We start from the raw sequence: 20986 nt of genomic DNA, 5'->3' as shown, positions 1-20986 counted from the left end.
GATAACCGCAAAGAGTACCATAATTTGTTTCATAGTCATAGCTTTTTTTGTTTGTTAATATTTTTAGGTCAAAGAAAGCTGCATTAAATATATATACATGAAGTTTATACATTATTTTTCTTCAGAATTTGGGTTTACAGAATTCTGAATGTGAAACAGGAACATTTTTAGTGCATAAATTAATTATTCTAAATGCAAAACTCTAGGCCTTACCTAGTGTTGGCTGTAACATTTCAAAAAAGCCTCCATGTTGCTGTGGGAAACTCAGGTGTATCATGCCAGTGCTAAGCTTTGCACTCAGTAAGTCAGTGATTCCACAAATGCTTTGTTAGTGGATGGTTAACATTTTCTTGAAAAGCCTAGATAGTAAATATTTCAGGTTTTTCAGGCCCTATGGTGTCTACTGCACTATTCAACATTACCAAGCAAGGGCAGGCAATGGATAGGTAAATGAATCATGTGACTCATAAATATTTATGGGGGGCATTGAAATATTAATTTCTCATTTCATATAACATGGAGTATTAGAAAATGTAATGCCCATATTTAACTTGTCACTTGAAAAATACTAGCAGTGGGCCCTGTTTGACCTATGAGTATTTACTGACCCTCACATTATATAAGTGGCAATGTAGACATTTATTCATGGGTCTTTTGATTTTCTGTAATAGCAGGGTAGATTTAGATAGAAAACCTAAATTCAGATTGTATCCAATAATTACCTTTCATATTTTTGTATTTCAGCTGGAGTTAACCGAATTTCTTACTGGCCTGCTGACCCAGAAATAAGTTTGCTTACTGAGGCATCTAGTTCTGAAGATGCAAAATTAGATGCCAAAGCAGTGGAAAGGTTGAAGTCAAACAGTCGGGCCCATGTGTGTGTCTTACTCCAGCCTTTGGTGTGTTATATGGTGCAGTTTGTAGAGGAAACTTCTTACAAATGTGACTTTATTCAAAAAATTGCAAAAACACTGCTGGATGCTGACACTGATTTTTATTCTGAATGTAAACAAGAAAGAATAAAAGAATATGAAATGTTATTTTTGGTTTCAGATGAAGAAATGCATAAGCAAATACTGATGACTGTAGGTCTGGAGAACCTGTGTGAAAATCCATACTTTAGCAATCTAAGGCAAAACATGAAAGACCTTATCCTACTACTGGCCACAGTAGCTTCCAGTGTGCCCAATTTTAAACACTTCGGATTCTACTGTAGCAACCCAGAACAGATTAATGACACTCACAATCAAAGTTTACCACAAGAAATTGCAAGGCACTGCATGGTTCAGGCCAGGTTATTGGCATATCGAACTGGTGAGTTCAATGCTTAGTTCATAAATTGGGGCCGAATGGTTGGGTTGTAATTGTCTGTGGAGTGCAGTGGTTTCATCTATGGTAGAGTTTCTTGACTCATAGAGTGCCGCAGTGTAGAGTAGTGAGACCTGCAGTGTAGTTCATGCAGTGTAGAGTTAGTGAGACCCTTGTGTAGACAGCATTCTTTGCAGTTTGGGGATTCCACATGTCCTTATATTTAGCACTACATTTACAAACCAGGGCCAGTTGATATGAGCCCTTTTACCTCTTGTGTGTATGATTTCACCATTCACTGACCCCACCACTAAAGATAGCACAAAGAGAAAACTAAAATCTTTCATTTTCATTTACTCCACAGCACTTTGTAAGCTATATTTAACAAAAACTTTGAACTGTGGAAATTTTAAAATACAAATTCAAAAGAACAGAATCAAGGTAAAAGAATGTTATTGCAGATTGCTCTAATTGCTTGTATGTCTTCAGTCCACAAGTTGAGCAATCAATTTTGCTTTATTGTATATATGGAAAAGGAAAGTATCACTTAGGAATGGTTTTTATTTTGATGAAATACAGCATCTGAACATTATTTTCATGTCTTACCTAATTTTTTCAAAGTAAAGCAGTCACTTAAAATTTCAACTTTGAAATAAGTAAGGAAAGTCATATGGGGGAAAATAAGATTGTTTGGGACACAGGCTATAAAGCAGGATCTTTTTTAGAGACAGTCTCATGTAGCCCCAACTCTATGGAATGAGAATGACCTTGAACTTCTAGTCCTCCTGCCTCTACCTCTCAAGTGTTGGAATTACAAACATGCACATCCTGGACCTGATTTATGAGGTTCTGGAGATGAAACCCAGGGCCTCAAGCATGCTAGGCAAGCACTCTACATCTCTTGCCCAGTAATTTTTAAATTATCCCAAGAAATGAGAAGAGGAAGAAAACCAGAAAAGGGCTATACAGATGCCACTATATGCAGATGTCTGTAGTCTATTCTTTAAAAGACTTCAGGTCAAGGAAACAGAATAGAGGATCTCAACCAAGGCTCTTATTAGAGTGTATCAGAAACTGCACAGAAACCTTAAAAGATACAGATGTTCAAACCCAATACAGACTGACTACAGTCTGGATCTATCTTAAAAAGTTCTGCAAACAGGACGTGGTGGTGCACACCTTTAATCCCAGCACTCGGGAGGCAGAGGCAGGCTGATCTCTGTGAGTTCAAGGCCAGCCTGGTCTACATAGTTCCAGGACAGCTGGGGCTACAGGGAGACTCTGTCTCAAAAAGACCAAAAAAAAAAAAAAAAAGTTCTGCAAGATATTCTGATGTTCAGCAGGGTTGATAATCAAAGTCTGGTTTAATATAATTGTATCTTAGATTTTATATAGTCTATATTTTACACATTTATGCAATTAGAAATTTTGTACATAAAGCCATGCTGATACACTTGATTTGTAAGATTTTTTTTTTCCCAAGGGAAAAGAAATTTGGTCTAGAACTCCTAAATAAGATGCAGCTTGACCCTGGTACTCTATTCTATTGTACTCTTCCAGGGAAGAAATTATGGCTTAATTATCTTTTTTCTTAGAACTAAACAGTGGCTATTAAATGGAAAAAAAGAAATCTTTTATAATCAAAATAAGTAGTTTATGGGGTTGGGGAGATGGCTCAGCAGGTAAAGTGCTTGAAGTACAATCATGAGGACCTGAGTCAGATGCCCTACGCACACCTGAAAAACAGTGTGACTGTAGGTGCCTATCACTACAGAGCTGCAGACCAGACAGGAAGATCCTATGGGATTCTAGCCAGTCTAACCAGTTGCTGAGATCCAGGGTCAGTGAGAGACCATGTTCCAAAAAAGGTAGAAAGCAATTAGAGGAAGACACTGGAAAGCAGCCACTGGCCTCCACAGGTGTACACATGGTTCATAATCAAATTTTAAAAATATAGTATGGTGCCTGTGCTATTCTATAGCACTTCCAGAGGGGTCTGAGACTGTGTTCTGTAGTCAACATAAGAACACAGGGAGTAAATGTGAATACTTCACTAGGCAGAATAAAAGACTCAACATGATTCTTATTTCTTTTGGGGTGTTTTGTTTCATTTTTAGTACTGGAGATAAGCAAGCACTCTAATCACAGATCCAAAGCTCCTACACAGAGTTTTGAGGTCTAAAACCTTTACACTTCTGGAATGATGAATAAAGATCCACAGAGGTTAAAAGTGTCTCTAGAATACGAAATAGAATATATGTGTGTGTGTGTGTGTGTGTGTGTGTGTGTGTGTGTGTGTGTGTGTGTTCATGTTTGGTGATGGGGAGTATCAGAGGACATCCCTAATCAGCTCAGTGACTTCAAATTTTAGTATGACAAAGCATCAGAAGGCAGCTCTGGAAAATGCAGGTTTCTGGGCCCTGGCCACTTTCCGTTGACTAATTCAGGGTCTCCATGAGTTGACCTTTTTTTTTAATCAGTCATCCCAGCAATTTTGATGAAAGTGCTTTGCAGAGTACACTTGAGCCAACACTAATGTGAGCATATAACTGGAACAAAAATGAACATGGCTCATGGCCGGCAAGATGGCTCAGCACCTACCACCAAGCCTGACAGCCTAAGTTCTGCCCCCAGGACCCACATGGTGGAAGGAGAGAACTCACTCCTGCAAGTTGTCATCTGACCTACACACACACACACACACACACACACACACAGTTTTAGAAATTAAAAATAGCCAACAATAGGCTAAATAGTGCTCTGGCTTTCAAGGATCAAAGAGCCTCAAAAATTTGTTCAGTGAACATAAAATGACTTTCAAAGCTGCATAGAAACAATCCAAAGAATAACCTGATTATAAAGAATGATTTTGTGAGAATTGCATATATGGTGCATGCCTGTGATCACAGCACTCAGAGAAACTAAGGCAGGAAGATTGCAAATCCAGCCTGGACTATTCAGCAAAACCATGTCTCAATAATAAAAATTATTCCTATTTGAAAAGAGAGGTAGAAAGCAATGGCCTCTTGTAGCCTTTACTAAGCAGAGCTGGGTATGATTGAAAAACACTGTTTCCTTCCTGACAAGGTTTAGCCTGTCCCCAGACAAATATGAAAGGTGACTTAAAATCCTAATGATAAAAAAGGTATTGGTGGAAAAATGTGGACTCTTAATATGAAGAATTTTTGTTTGTTTGTTTGTTTGTATTTATGCATGTATTAAGTACAGCTTTGTTATAGTAAAGGTTTTGATTTTGCAGGTAATTGTAATTTTGTATTTCTAATTTCTGCCACTACCTTAGCATAAATTCTTGGATCTATATTCTTTTCTCCTTGCATTAAACTTGAAGGTCTAGGAAGGAAGAGAATTCTGTTGACACTAAAGTCAGTTTTGCCCTCCACACTATAGAAGCCAGTCACCAGTCTCTGTACCGATCAGTATCACACCCCTCTCATTCCTCATCACTGCCCTGCACCCTTAGCTGTGAGCTGCATGATGATAGGACTGCTGTTTTCTTAGCACCAAACAGTTAACCTCTCTCAATACTTTGTGTACATGTGGTACTCAATAAATGGAAATCTTTTTAAGCATGCTTAATGTCAGAGAGAGAGGGAGACTCAATAAATGGAAATCTTTTTAGGCGTGCTTAATGTCAGAGAGAGAGGGAGGAAAGGCAACTTGGGTTAAAAAAAACTGAATTTTAGTCAATTTCATATCTAGAAATGAATATTTATCTTAGATAAAAGATCATGGATAAAAGTTCTTAGTACAAATTATAGAATTTGTACTATAATTTTGAAAGCCTGGATGTGCTTAAATTGGAGATAAATTTTTTTCCATGATGATAATTTTTTTTAAAGTTAACTTTATTATTATTATTTTTAAATACCTCCCAGAAACTTCACCACAGTGATGCTGGTTAGCTTTATTTTTTTAAATAAATAATTTATTGAGAATTTCGTACATGCATATAAGGTGTTTTGATCAAATCTATGTCCACTCCTGTCACAGGTCAGTGACCACAATTCAAGCCTGATGGGCTTGGGGGCCCCAAGGTATAGGTGCAGAAGAAATCAGGACGCAGGGGATGCAGAGGCGTGTGAACCAGTGCATGCTTTATTCTAAGAATCAACCTTACTTATAGTACAACAAGAGGGAAAGAAAATGTTCTCAAGCCAAATTACCTCATCATGATATTTACAGTACTTTTATGATATTTGCAGTACCTTTGTGTTCCCAGGGCCCAGCCCTTTTTGGAATCGTACCTGTCCTTACATGTTTTATGTCTATCAAACATTCTATTCTTTACATATAACTTTATTAATTACACAGCCTTGTTATACAAGCTTACTTATGTACATTTAATAGGGTTTAAGGAACTGTCAGTCTTGTGATAGAAATCACTGCAGAAGAACATCCAAGTTCTCAGGGAACTGAGGCTTCCCGGTCCAGATCCGAGTTTACTTCAGGTCAGAACTCACTCTGAATTTACTTCAGATCAGAGCTCTGGCCTTCACAATTCCCCTTTCTTTATTTTTTATAACACCAGATCAGGTTATAATTGTGGACAGAAAGACCGTGACTGTCTTAGGTTGTCTTTTGCAAGAGCAAAGTCTTACTCCCTCTCCTCCAACTCCTCCCATATCTCCCATCACTTTAAAAGTCAAACTTTAAGACATCCTGGTTTTTAACACAATAATGGCATAAATTTTCTCTATATTGTTTATAGTGGAAAGTAGATATTTAAATGTGTTTTCATTGGAAGGATTAACTTGTAGAGAATTGAAAGGGATAGATATTAGCACATAAGCCTTAGTAGTATGACTGTACCAAAGATGAATGCACAGGCAATTCTTATTTTCTGTCTATAAATACACCTATAAATATATCCTTTGCTATGTAAATTTGTCTTAGAAATCTGAAACTTACTCTAACATAGAGGGAAAAGTAAGATTTTAAATAGAATTTCCATTTGAGGTTTTTTGTGTGTATGTCTTTTTTTTTTTTGGTCTTTTTGAGACAGGGTCTCCCTGTAGCCCCAGCTTCCCTGGAACTCACTATGTAGACCAGGCTGGCCTCGAACTCACAAAGATCCCCCTGCCTCTGCCTCCCAAGTGCTGGGATTAAAGGCGTGCACCACCATGCCCGGCCATTTGAGCTTTTTTCTCAGCAAGAACATTGTCATAAAATCATTTTTTCATGATTAGAGTATAAAATGCAAAGACAAACTTTATCTTGTGAGTAGTTATGGTACTAACCCCATTGTTTCAGAAACTTCTTTGTATTCAACTTCATCATCTATTAGTCATCATTTAGAAATTGAGTTGGAGGAGAGTCAGTGCAGCTGGACTCAGTTTCAGTTAACCGGCTGATCTCACTATGCCACCGCTTCCTCAGAGGTCTTCATGTTCCCTGTGTGTGACTGGGTGGACAGTGACTCCATCTGGTCATTTGGTAGGTCACTCCCATATTCCATACCTAAAACAGTTCATCTGGAGACTTTCTGCAGTCAGTGAAGACAAGGGATTGCTGCTACCTTTATGAATTATGTTGTAGTGAACGTTTTTATTATTTTGGAAAAATGGACTTGTGGAACTGACAGCATTGATTATACGGAGTTAAATGTCCTGTCTTTCAGAGGATCATAAAACAGGCGTTGGAGCTGTCATTTGGGCAGAAGGGAAAACTGTAAGTATGAAAATAATACTTCAAATATTTAACCTGAATTTTATTTAGTCGAATTTTCAAGGTGTCACATTCTGATTTATTTTATTTTATGTGTATGAGTGTATTGCCTGCATGTATGTGAGTGCACCTGTGTTGTGCAATGCCGCGGAGGTCAGAAGAGGGCTTCGGATTCCCCTGGAACTGGAGTTAAAGACGGTTCATAGCCACCATGTGGGTGCTGTGAATCGAACCCGGGTCCTCTGCAAGAGCAGTCAGTGCTCTTAACCACTGAGCCATCTCTCCAGCCCCACACGTTCTGATTTTTAAGGCGAGGTCTCATTATGTTGCCCAGACTGGTCTCAGACTCCTGAGCTCAAGTGATCTCTTCGCTTCCATCTGCTGAGGAGTAATGACCACAGACTTACTCATTGTGCCTTCTATAGGTTGGTTGCACACTGTGCCACAGCGAACACTGGGAATTTTTTAATTACATTTGTAGTGGGAGTAGGGGACATGCATACAGCAGAGTACAATTGTTGGGAGTTGGTTCTCTTCTTCCACTATGTGGATCCCAAAGGTTAAACTCAGGTTATCAGACTTGGCAGCAGACACCTGTGCCCACTGAACCATCTCACCAGCTCAATACTGGGATTTAGAGATCACATTTTCTGCCTTTCATGGCCTCCTATGTAGTGATGGAGACGAAGTTAAAAAGAGACTAGCTCATGAGTGCAATTAGAACTGATACTGAGAGCACATGCAGGAGGGCCTGTGTTCTGCATGGAGAATGACAGACATTCCTGGAGGTTTTAGTATGCTGTTAGTGTGAAGAATGAGTGAGACCATGTTATAGCAAGTCAGGTGGACCAGCAGGAAAACATGGAGACACAGACATAAGAGAGAAGATGGGAAATGCAAGTGACCTGGCATGCTGGTGACCATGAGGAACACTGACCTGTGAAGAGTGTGTGCTTTATCCTTCAGGCAGTGCACACACTCCCACAGTACTAACCAAGAGAAATTAAAGCCATACACATACATAACTTCAAGCTTTCTAGAAACTACATTAAAAAGTAAAAGGGTAAATTAAGGTATATAGGTGAAGAAAAGAATCAGGTGAATTAAGTTTAAGAATATACTATATTGAAATCAACCTAAGTGTCCATCTTCCAATGAATAAATAAAATGTGATACATATGCACAATAGGATGCTGTTCATCCATAAAAAGAATAAAATCCTGTCATTTACAAAACATGGATGGAGCTAGAGATTTTATGTTAAGTGAAATAAGCCATACACTGAAAGATAAAGATAACTACTTCAAATGTGTGTGTAAAATAAATAAAAAGCTGGTCTGGTAGAAGTTAGGGTAAAATGGCAGTTACCAGTTTGGGAAGGGAAAGACAGGGAGAGGTCTATCATGAGGACTAAATTACTATTAGATAGATGAGACAGTCTGGCATGCTGTTGCACAGTGAGATGCCTGTACTATGTATTTCAAAAAGAAATGAGTTTGAATGTTTTCATCATAAATAATAGACATTTGAATAGATGGGTTTAATCTAGTTTAGGCATCACATGTACCCTATAGATATGATTAGTTTGATGTTTTCATGTATCAGTTAAAAATAATCAAAAATAATTATTTAATCAAAAATATCAAAATATTTAAATATATAATCAACATAAAAATGATTCGTAAGTATTCTACTCATCTTCAAGCATATTTTACATTTATGACTCCTCACAGTTTAATAATTTTTTATTTCTTTATGTGTATGAATGTTTTGCTTGCATGTATGTAAGGGCACTACATGCATGCAGTGCCCACAGAGGCCAGAAGAGGGTGTCACATCCCCTGGAACTGGAGTTACAGAGGTTGTTAGCAACTATGTGGATGCTGGGAACTGAACCCAGGTCCTCTGCAAGAGCAGCCAGTGCTCTTAACTGCTGAGCCATCTCTCCAGTCCCATCTCCTCTCAGTTAGACCAATCACATGTGGCCAGTGACTATTGTATGGAAAAGTACAGTCTAAGAATATTTTAAATGGGAAAATGATTTGATCAAGTTTTCACTATGAAAAGAAGTGGGGCAAGACAGGAAATAGAGATGTAGATTAACACAAATGGATGAGGAGAAGTTGGAGTTACAGATTAGGGCAACAAGGAATTAAGAGGCATTTAATAACTACATAGCTGGCCAAATTATAAACTCAATTTTGTTTCAGTTGATTTTACAACAAGTAATTTGACTCTTTGCTCCAGTTTCATACGCTCCTCAAGTTCAACCTAGTTAGTAGATCACCTCTTCCCTGCATCCTGCTGCTTCAGCAGTGATTCCATCTCACTCTTCATACTCCAACCTGCAATCAGTCAGCTAGTGTGATGGAATCTACCTTCAAAGCCCCTTCTTGACTCAGCTCTAACCCTAGTAACTTCTGTTAGAATAGGTTCTTCTGCCAAAAATCCTCATAGTGTTTGATAGAATTTCTTTGTGTCACTCATTCCAGTTAAAGTTATGTCCAGTCTCTGACCTGCTCCAGACTGTAAAGTTCACATGGGCAGACTTTGAGTTACAACTAGCACTTCAGGCCTGGGTATGGTTGGAACTTTCACTGTGTTTATGTGAATGTTCAACAAGCTTTTTGGCATAACATATGGATCTGCACTGCTCTATGGAGAATTTAAGTCCATTTATATCTAGTGTAGAAGGGCTGCATGGTAAAAACTTGCAGAAAGATGGGGGGGCTCTAAAGCAGCCATCTATGTTACTTACTAGTTCTGTGACCCCAAACAGTTCATCTTTCTTGGCTGTTTTCTTATGAATAAAACAGCAGCAGTAGTACTACTCTCTAGGCTGTTTCAAACATTAAGCAAATGAGGCAGTGCATATAGAGCTGGGGATATAGTTCAGTTGTAGTTGCTGTTTCTGCATTTGTGAGGCTCTGAATTTGAGCCCCAGTGAGTACTTGTACACACACATGAAATAAAAGAAAATAAAGAATAGATAAGAAATTCAGCATGATATTTTACATTTGGTAGCCAAGAATAATTTATTAATGAGATACCATTTGACAGCTTTTATTAACTCATGATAACACAATGATTTTTTTAAGATTTATTTATTTTTATGTGTATGAGTATTTGCATGCATGGAATGTATGTGCACCATGTGTGTGCCTGGTGTCCAAGGAACCAGAAAGCTACTGGATCCCCTAGAACTGGAGTTACAGATGGTTATGAGTCACCATGTAGGTGCTGGGAACCGAACCCAAGTCCTCTGCAACAGCAAGTGCTCTTAACTGCTAAGCTATCTATCTCTCCAACCTCTCACAATGATTTTTATTAAGTGTTACAGTAACAACTATGTTGATGCTGCCACTTGAGTACTTATAATAGACTGGAGTTTAGTGAGCTGTAGCAGCATATTCTAAACTGTTGCAAACATTATCAGTGATAAAATCACATTGTAGTAATTGATAAAGCATTCTTATTAACAACTAATATTCCACTGACCATGAGAAATAAGAAAGAACTAAGAAATAAGCTATGTGATTATATATACACATAATAGATGCTCAATAAATATTGAAGATAGAAGGAAAGTATGTTTTTTATTTCCTTTTTAAAAATATTTTATTATTCTTATTTTATGTGTATGCATGTATTGCCTGCATGTAGGTAAGTGTACCCATGTCTTGCAATGCCCGCAGAGGACAGAGGAGGCTATCGGATCCCCTGGAACTGGAGTTATGGATAGTTGTTAGCTGCCATGTGGGTGCTGGGATTCAAACCTGGGTCTTCTGCAAAAACAGCCAGTGTTCTTAACTGCTGAGCCATCTCTCCAGCCCGTTTTTTAATTTTCTAACTAAAGCACAATTGCATATTTTTAGCCCAACAACAGAAATTATTCAAAGTATTTTAAAATTTTCTGACTTGTTAATCAGTATTATAGCACAGAGGATAAAAAAAACTGACAGGGCTGGAGAGATGGCTCAACAGTTAAAAGCACACCCGGCTCTTCCAAAGAACCTGAGGTCAGTTTCCACCACCCACATTGGGCAACGCACAACTCCTGTAACTCCAGCTTCAGGGAATCTGAACCCTTTTCTGGCCTCTACAGGCACCTGTATACATGTGCATATATACACAATGCACACAGACATATACATAGATACACATACATAAATAATTTTTAAAATCTTTTTAAAAAGAAATTAACAGTTGTTTATTAAATGCCTGCTATAGGCTATCTAATCTGAACTGTGAGGAGGTAGACAAAAAGGTATAAACATGGTTTCTGATGTAGAATTTTATGATATGCTTGAAGAGGAATGTCTGGATCAAATAAAATGGTTTTTAAGTTAAAATATGAACTGATAAAATCAAAGATGCCTTGAGATCACAGATAAGAGAGGTGGTCATCCTTCTTGGACTTGAGCTTTGATATCGCATTTTATTTTTAAATTTTATTTATTTCGGGGGAGGGGCACAGATGTGCCATTGCACACATGTGGAATTCAGAGGACATCATTCTCTTCTTCCACTATGTGTATCCTGGGGATTGAATTCAGGTTGTCAGGTTTGGTGGCAAGTGCCTCTACCTGCTGAGCCATCTTACCAGCCCAGATACTGTATTTCTTGATGGCTCAGTTTGTTAACAGATTTGGAAGGAATCTTCAGTTCATCAAGTATTAATGGCAAACTTTAAAACGACACTGACAGAATGCTGGAACTCACCATGTTGTTTCACTGACCCCTGCAGAGAAGTTGCGATGGAACTGGGGCCATGTACTTCGTAGGCTGTGGGTACAATGCCTTTCCTGTGGGCTCTGAGTACGCTGACTTCCCCCACATGGATGACAAGCACAAAGATAGAGAAATAAGGAAATTCAGATACATCATACATGCGGAGCAGAATGCCTTGACATTTAGGTATGAAGTGTTTGAGTGTACTTTTCTGTAAAATATGGCAGAAGTTAGTTGAAATTAACTTTCTTTTGTTGTCATCTATCTCCTTTTACATTTCTAAGAAATATAATTTTCAGAAATACAATTTTGGTAAATCTTGGTCCTGCTGCTGGGCTTGAGGCCGTCAGATGCTGCAGTCCTCTCTATTTCTTGAAAAAGTCTTTTCTTCCCCCTCTCTCCTATAAGACACTATTTGAAGTTTGTCCTTAGGGACTTGGCCAGCCATCTCTTTGGATGTAGCATCTCCTTTGTTTTCTAAATTCAGAGTGCATCTGTTACATTTATGAATTCTAGATTTTGTTTTAAATTAAAGTGCTTTAAAGAGCTTCTGTTAGAGAGTACACCTGGCATTCCCTCCTTCTAAGGTTAATTTAGGATACTTGTACAAATACTTCTCAGCATTTACCATTAAGAAGATGAGGTTAGAGTATTTTTAAAAAACTGAGTGAGACATGCTGCTGTCCTGGGGGAACTCCAAGTGCAGTAGGACAGATGTTGTATTAATTATTGCTTATTATTGCTTGTTGCTTATTGCTTTGACCAAATACTTGACAAGAGGCAGCTTAAGATAGAAAAGGTTTACTGTGGTCTACAGGTTGAGGGAATACAGTGTATGGGAGGGGGGCATAGTGGCAAAAGCAACAGGAGCCTGGTCACATTATATCTGCAGTCAGGAGGCAAAGAATGGAAGGGACATGTATGGGACTTGACTATAAAACCTCGAGCCCACCCCCAGTGACCTACTTCCTCTGGTGAAGCTCCACCTCCTGAAAGTTCCACAACTTTACAAAGCAGCGCCACCAGTGGGATCAAGTGTTCAAACACATGAGCTATGGGAGTCGTTTCACATTCAAGCCACAGCATACAAATAAAATGGCATCCACCTAATGTCAAGGGTTCTGTGGAAGCAGCAAACACAAAGCACTGTGGGTGTCTGCACTGCTGTGGATAAAGAGGTGAGCTGTAGAGAAATGCTAATATTTGAGCTGAGCCTGAGAGTTTTTCTGAGATGAGATGATGTATCTTAAAGGGAAATCCACCCTTGCTTCTGACATGAGCTACCTTCTAGAAGCAAAAAACCCATGTGTGTTTAGAAACATGCATATTCAGTTAGATTCCAGTGTGGAAACGGGTTAGTGAAATGACAGGATAATAGAGAACTTTGTATCTAGACTGCCTGGTAGGCAGTGGGGAAATGGAATGATGCTAACAGCCACACTATAGTGACTCCTTATCTGTTCAGGAGGGACATCTGAACATACTACATGCATAGAGTTCTGCTGTCCTTGTCAATTTGAGTAGAAATGAGACTCAACTAGCAAGATAGAGCAGTGGAAAATTGAAGACAGCTACTGAGAACAATTATACCATAGAACCTGGAATTAAAGTCCCTGTAGCCATACATGATCTTTAAACTGCCCACAGCATGCACCAAAAATCTCCATTCATCTCATGGTCTTCATTACAAGTTCACTTGCTGTATTCTGTACAAAGGTTTGAATGTATCATATCCAAACATTTATTTTAAAAATTATGATAGAGAAATGTTAAGAAAACTATAACTCAAAATTGAACTTTAGTATTTACTCTTTAAGTAAGCATTAATGTGTGTCCCATTAGTACTTACTCTTTGGGCTGCCATGATGGTTTAAAGTCTAATCAGACAGTTACGTAGCCTTTGAGGCATTTGAACCCCAATTTCCAGTATCATAAAGAGGTATGTACTTAGAAAGTACCGTTTTCTCTTTGCAGTCTCTCCCCCACCACACTCCCCATGTATGTACAACTCTTATTCTCATTCCTGTTCTTTCCCTCCCTGTCCTCTCCCTCTCCTCTCCTCCTCTGACTCCTTTCATTTCAGTCACTTTGTATTCTGGTACTGAGCATCATGTCAATGACTTGCAATCAGTTTCAGTTATAATTTCAGTTATAATAATCATCATGCTTTTGCATATTTGAACATTTGCTAATTACACAGGACTATAACTTGATCATTATTTATGATATTGTAAATCTCTTTTGTGAAATGCTCACTTTTGAGGTTTAAGGGTACCTCTGAAAATTACTTGCCCTTTCATAACTGCTTTGTAATATTTTGTAATTCTTTTGTAGGTGTCAAGACATAAAACCAGAAGAACGAACCATGATTTTTGTGACAAAGTGCCCATGTGATGAATGTGTACCTTTAATTAAAGGTGCAGGTATAAAGCAAATCTATGCTGGGGATGTAGATGTTGGAAAAAAGAAGGCAGACATCTCTTATATGAAGTTTGGGATACTTGAGGGTGTTAGCAAATTTACTGTAAGTAGATGCACTATTTTCAAAGTAGTTCCTGTTTTATTTGATAATCTGCTAAATAAATTAGTGATTTTCATCCTTTTAAAGACTGTAAGAAAATTATGATCATTGAGTTTATTTTTAAGTGTAAGAGCTTACCTAACTATAAATGTTCAGCCAAGGATCCATGCATTGCCTTGTGGATTTTATGAATTTTGCATCTATAGAGTCCTGCCTTGGCATTCTCGAGTCCTGAGCCAGTGGTCCCTTGGGTGCTCTCTGGTGGCTGATAAGAGAAAGACTCTGACTGGCCCTGCTTACCATCCCTCTGGCTTGGAATGGTGGATAAAGATGAAACTTGTTTTAGAGTATCAAAAAACAGTTAGTTAAACATACCCACACAAACATATATACATGCACATTTCTCATGAAAAAAAATCAGAGAAAGAAACCTCATATTAATAATTTTTAAGAGGATAGATAGAGGTAGTTCATGGGAAACTCAGAACTTTTAGTTTATTTTTTCTACTTAGGTTTTAAAAAGATTTTTACTTTGAAGCACTCTCAAATATACAGAAAAATTATAAAGACTTTGCAAAGAAAATTTTCCTAGTAGTGACATGAAACCAAATTACCCTGTTTTCCACAAATGTGATAAGTACAATAGAGCCACAAAAATCAAGAACTTAGCATTGATCCACTGCTGCAGTTCATTCACAGATTCTGGCCAAGGTTCACTACTTGTTCCAGTAATGTTCTGTACAGAACAATCTTGCCCAGGATTACACATACCTTCTTTTTTTTATGTGTATGCGTGTATTGCCTGCATGTAGGTAAGTGCCTTTTTATGCCACCGAATCCTGGCATTTAATGTAACTAATATACTAGAGTTTACAATGGGTAGAAAAACATATAAAGAACTTTAAAATTTTTCAGATTTACCTAACTGTTACATGCAGTTCAACACAGGGAGCCTGGAACATATATTTACTCTGTATATTCATTTATGTGTTATTAAAGCAATATATGTAATAATAGAAGACTAGGAAAGTAAAGCATGTGTATTATTCCATAACTCATATATACCACTGTTAACATGTTACTGTGCTTTCTGTGTTATTAAAAATTAATTTTTAAAAGTTTTTTCAGATTTTTTTAATGTATATGACTATTTGGCTAGCATGTTGTTAGTGTACCACATGCATGCAATGCCTATGGGGGCCAAAATAGGGCATCAGATCCCCTGGAACTGGAGTTACAGTTAGCTGTTAGCCACCCTGTGGGTGCTGGGAACTGAATCTGGGTCCTCTACAAGAGCAACTAGTGCTCTTAACCACTGAACCATCTCTTCAGCCCCTCAAAAATTATTTTTAATAACTAAACAGTATTCCAACACCTTGCTTATTTAACCACTGCCCTGTTGTTGAATACCTAGAATGCTTCTGTTTTTATAGTTGTAAAAAAAATCCTCTGAGTGTTCTGGAACTTTAGAGTTAACTGATTTTTACTTGTTTGCCAAAATTAATAGATTTTAGTGGTTTGGTGCATTTTTAAAACAAGCCAGTTTTGAAATCTTCTAATGTAACTTCCCACCCTCTGTAAGTCATTCCTTCCCCATTGTGTGTGTGTGTGTGTATGTGTGTGCATGTGCACATGGGTGTGTGCGTGAGCTCACCCCTAAATGCCCATATGGAGGCCAAAGGTTCTTGTCAGGTGTCTTCCTCTATCACTCCTTACCCTGTTTTTTGAGAGAGGGTCTCTTCCTCAATCTGGAGCTCACCATTTCAGCTAAACTGGCTGACCAGTTGCCACTTGTCTCTGCATCCCCAGCTCTGAAGTTGCAAGCACTCACTACTGTGCCTGATTTATGCAAGTGCTAGGGATCTGAACTCAGGTCCTCATGCTTGTAAAGCAACCACTTTACCCACTGAACCACTTTCCCAGCCCTTTGACTCTTTCTTGATGCTAACCTGAGCCATCTACTTCTGTAAGTGACCAAAAGTCTCCATTGTATTTTCACTCTTTAATGTCAGGGCCTTCTTTAGCTAGTATAAGACTCAGTAAGGGTCTGGGGAGATGGTTCAGTGAGGACTTGAGTTTAGATCCCCAGCAGTAATGTAAAAGCCAGGAATAGCCATATGTGCCTGTAACTCCAGAGCTGGGTGAATGCAAACAGAGATAGGATTGCTGGGGATTGCCAGCCACCAGCCTGTCTGAAAAACTGAGAGCTTCAGGGTCAGTGAGAGACCGGTCTCTGGAGTATCAGGTGAAGAGTGATAGTAGAGGAGGTTTCTTGACATCCTCTTCTGACCAATGCGTGTTTATGCACAGGCGTGTGTACTTACATGAGTGCACATACCAGCACACACATGTACACATCTGCATAACACACACACAAAAAATAGATAAATGCTAGACAGACAGACTCCAGTTCCATCCCTGCCTTTAGTCACTATCACCTTGGACAAGTTACTGCTCTTATCTTCCATTTATTAACCACAAAATGAATGTGATGGATCCTTAAAGTCCCTTCCTTCTCTAAGAGGTTTGTTCGGGTTTTTGTTTTGGTTTTTTTTTAATTTTTGAGAATTTCATAGGATATATTTTGATCATAATTAGAATGTCTCCCCTATCTGCACCCCCAACACCTATCTCCTTCCCAATTTCGTGTGTGTGTGTGTGTGTGTGTGTGTGTGTGTGTGTGTCCCAAGTGTCCTTCAGTGTGGGTTTATCCAGTGGAGCCTGGTTAACCTACCAAGAGTCACACCCTTAAACAAGATTGACTCTCCTACTTCAAGCACCCATCAGTTGCTAATAGTTCCTCAGGGTTGGGGTTTCTTACCTACTTCCCCACATCTATGCTGGAATTTTTTCTGGCTTGAACTTATATGGGACTTGTGTATGCTGTCACCATTGCTGTGAACTCATATGAGTAACTTCTCAGCTGTCTGAAAAAACTCTGTTTCCTTGTGGTCATCCATCACCTTTGGCTCTTAGAATCTTTCCACCTCCTCTTCTGAAATTACCCCTGAGTTTTTGGCAGCAGAAGTTTTATATAGGTGCTCTATTCAGGGATAAGCACTCTGCAGTCTCTTATTCTCTGCACATTGGCCAGTTGTGAATTTCTACTTCTTTGGTGAGAGCTGAGAGATGCATTAATCTATGGGTATGATAATAAGTCAGTAGGAGTCGTTTTAAGACTATATCTATTTTAGCAGAATAATAGTATCGGACTCTCCCATATGGCCTGTATCCTGTCTGGCCACAGGTTCCTAGGCCTATATCAATGTCAGGTACAGGCTCCATCTTATAAAGCATGCCTTAAATCTAATTAGAAAGTGGTTGGTTACCTATAGTCTTGCACATAATATCCCACTGTTGCACCAGAGGGCATATTACAAATCTAGAGGTTGGCTCATTCAGGGTCACTCAAGGTCAAGATCTGATTACCAGTGTTTGTCGACATGGACATGCTAGCTCCATTTTCTTGTACTTGTTTTTTAAAACTGTTTTGATATTGAAAATCAAAGTATGCTGTTTTTTATTCATTTCAAACATATAAATAAAATATTTTCACCCTCCCACAGTGGCAGTTGAATCCATCTGAAGCTCATAGACTTGAACCAAGTGAGCCTGAAAGGAGAGAGAGTAAGTATTTGCAAGTTCTCTGCTGAGGCTGGCTTTTTTGCTCAGGAGATTGGATACATAGTGAATTGTAAAGGTCGGGTGATGGAAACTTCTATGTGCATAGATGGAGGGTATTCTTTTTAAAAGATTAGATTTATCCCATTCAATTTGTTCATAAGCATATGTGTGTGCTATGTGTGAGCTGCTGTGGGAAGTGCTGGCTTCTCATTACTCCAGTAATACAAATGATTGTGTACAAGTTGAATTTATAAATTAGATTTACCTGAAACAGAAAGCCACAGTACCCTTCTTCTGTACCATTACAAAAGCTTCTTGCTGAGAAAGGAAAACTATCAATTCTTGTACAGATGGACCTAGGGTCAAACATGAGGGTATGTGTCTATTCTTCTAGAATAAAGCCACATTTGCCCAGGCTGGTGAAAGAACAGAAATGCTCTGTTTATTTGAATATGTAATTAAACAACAATCACGACAGCTACCATGGAGAATCTCTAAGCTTCAGATCTATTATTTGTTCATAAGAAAACCTATTTTGAATGTAATATTTCTTGGAGAGATCTTACAGTTTCTTAAATATTTAATTTTGAACTTTAATACTATGCCATTTTGTTTTTAAATAGTATCTCCGTTGTAATTGTTTGGATTCTAAGTAAATGGAAGTGTCCTGTAGATTTTCTGTAACAATGATTTGATTACCCAGAAAGATCCAGAAATATGAAGGTCTCTATGACAATGTGAATGTCTTATTTATTGTCTGCAGTCTGGGAAAATATATATACTACATTTTCTTTTTTAAAATTTATTAAGAAATGAAGAAAAATATATGAATCTGATTTAGAGGATTACAATCAATTATGGTGTTTAAGGGGTCTATTAAAATGTTCCTGTTCTTAGGGAAAGGACATGGAAAGTGCTAGCCATAAAAAGATACATTCCTGCTGGGCATGGTGGCACATGCCTTTAATCCCAGCACTCGGGAGGCAGAGGCCAGCCTGGTCTCCATAGCGAATCCAGGCCAGCTAGGGCTACAGGGAGACCCTGTCTCAAAAAGACGAAAAAAACAACAAAAAAAAATACATTCCTTTATCTGTGGTAAAATTAAGAACATTTGTCCTTCAAAAGATACCTTTAAGAGGGTACAAAGGCAAGCAATGGAATAGAAGACATGCTACTTATAGTCAACCAAGGGCATGTGTCCAGGATTACCAACCCCGCATCGCTCGGGAAAAGCCCTGAGAGTGGAAGGAGAGACAAGGAAGACTGCGGGCTGGCAGGCAGTGTCAACAACCTCCAGTTAAGTGTGACAGTTAAGTGTGACAGTTCATGACGTTCAGCTATGTTTTCATGCATTTTTGAACAAGAAATTTTATAACAATAAATGATATGGTTATCTCTTTTTTATTATGTAACAGCTTCATGGTGTATAACTCACTTATCACAAATTCACCCTTAAAGTACAGAATTCACTGACCTTTATATATTCAGAACCATGTACCCAATCACAGTGTTACGTCAGAGCATTTTCATTATTGTACAATGAAACATCATACCCATTATAGTGACCCCATCCTTCCCACCCCTAGACTTAGGCAATGTTAGTGTGTTTTATGGATTTATCTACTCTGGCCATTTTATATACATGGAATATACAGTATGTGGCTCCTTTCCAATTTTGTTTTAATTTTTAATAACTACATGATTGGAAGAAGCATTTCATTACTGCTTTAACATATTCAGTAACACTATCCAGGGCAAGAGTACATCTCTTTTACAAGTGGCTGTAAGTTTCTAGATTCACAGTTGAATTAATATGGTTATACAATATTGAACTCAGTATAAACCCTGTAAGACACACTAACATATGAGTTTTTAACCTTTAAAAAAGATCTCCATTTAATTTTAGAATATATTGATCCTTGCAGAAAGACTCATTGTTTTTGCTACTAACACTGAGATGTTGGCACATGCATCTCTAATGTGTATGTATCTGATTATTACTCATCATAATCAGTTGCACTTGGATCCTTGTCTATAAAGTCATCAGATAGATTTCAATGGTAATGTTTATCACCTCTACTAATTAACATGCCATAAATTTCCATGCTTCCTCCTCAAATGTAATACGTTTTTAAAATTTTGTTGATTTTTTTTGTGTGCATATGTATATCACACAGAACATCCCAAACCATCTTATTCAACTATACACCCACTTCCCAGATGGCACCCTCCCATAGCTTCCCTCCCCCCACTAGAGCCTTTATACTATGATATCCCTGCTACTATCCGCTGTGTTGTTGGCACCCCCAGCCATTCCCTACTACTTGTTCATTTGGGGAACAAGAGGTCATTGTTTTAGGGAGGTCAGCTGTTCCTCATCCAGCAGCAATCAGTTATCAATATTCCTTGAGGTAAGATTGGAGTCTGCTGTTCATTTTCCCAGTTCTATGCTGGGTTACTGAGAATCCCTTTGAGGATCTGTTCCTCAGAGGTCACATGGGCTTGGAAGGAGCCCCTGCCTCCTTTCTTTCACCAGTTCCGCCTATGTGAAGACAAGTCACAGGTCCGGCTCAACCATGGTTGGCTTCGCTTGGAAGCATGGAGGAAATGATTCCTCTGTGTTGACCCTCCTCTTTGTAGACTGGACACTGGTCCATCTGGGGGTCTCTTCGGCCTCCTTAATCAAGAGGACAGGTGACCCACCACAATTGCAGGACATTTTGAGAGATGCTTATAGTCCCCTGGAACTAGTAGACCTAGGAGGGTAAGGAGCAAAAAGTGTCCTTTATTTCCCTCTGACCAAATTCTTATAGGCCTCAAAGTATGTCTGCTCAACATCCAAGAAGGTTAGTTCCACCAGTCTGGTACTTTTAATTACTGTGTGTCATGACCTTACCTAGATATATATTTCTTGATCTGCTATGTATAATTTGTCAGTAAGTTGTTGGAGTAATATGGTTCCCTCTGATTTTTAAAACTAGGTAGGCATTATTTATCTCTCGCATTGTCTCACCCCTCCATCATGGTTTTCCTACTTAAGGTGCCCCCATTTCCCCCCCTTTCTCCCTTTCTAATACCCTTCTCCTATGGTCCTACCTCTCTTTAGCTCCTTCTTCC

At 38.5% G+C, this 20986-nt stretch overlaps 1 protein-coding gene across 4 annotated transcripts in view; it reads left to right on the top strand.

Moving 5' to 3' along the window:
* Positions 1 to 20986, top strand: part of Cdadc1 (cytidine and dCMP deaminase domain containing 1) — a 46075-nt gene that overhangs the window by 15079 nt on the left and 10010 nt on the right. For 3 of the 4 annotated variants that reach the window (XM_008824985.3, XM_029559568.1, XM_017796086.2), the window contains exons 5-9: positions 745 to 1314; positions 6947 to 6996; positions 11741 to 11910; positions 14059 to 14248; positions 17812 to 17872. In XM_008824985.3, the coding sequence (XP_008823207.1) occupies positions 745 to 1314; positions 6947 to 6996; positions 11741 to 11910; positions 14059 to 14248; positions 17812 to 17872 (1041 nt within the window). Of the gene's footprint in view, positions 1 to 744; positions 1315 to 6946; positions 6997 to 11740; positions 11911 to 14058; positions 14249 to 17811; positions 17873 to 18994; positions 19238 to 20986 lie in introns of those variants that run through there. The other variant, XM_008824987.3, reaches the window with a different exon arrangement.

Source organism: Nannospalax galili, unplaced genomic scaffold, assembly GCF_000622305.1.
Source record: "Nannospalax galili isolate Female #2095 unplaced genomic scaffold, S.galili_v1.0 scaffold488, whole genome shotgun sequence".
NCBI classification, from domain to species: domain Eukaryota; kingdom Metazoa; phylum Chordata; class Mammalia; order Rodentia; family Spalacidae; genus Nannospalax; species Nannospalax galili.
This window is presented reverse-complemented; position numbering and strand designations above follow the sequence as displayed.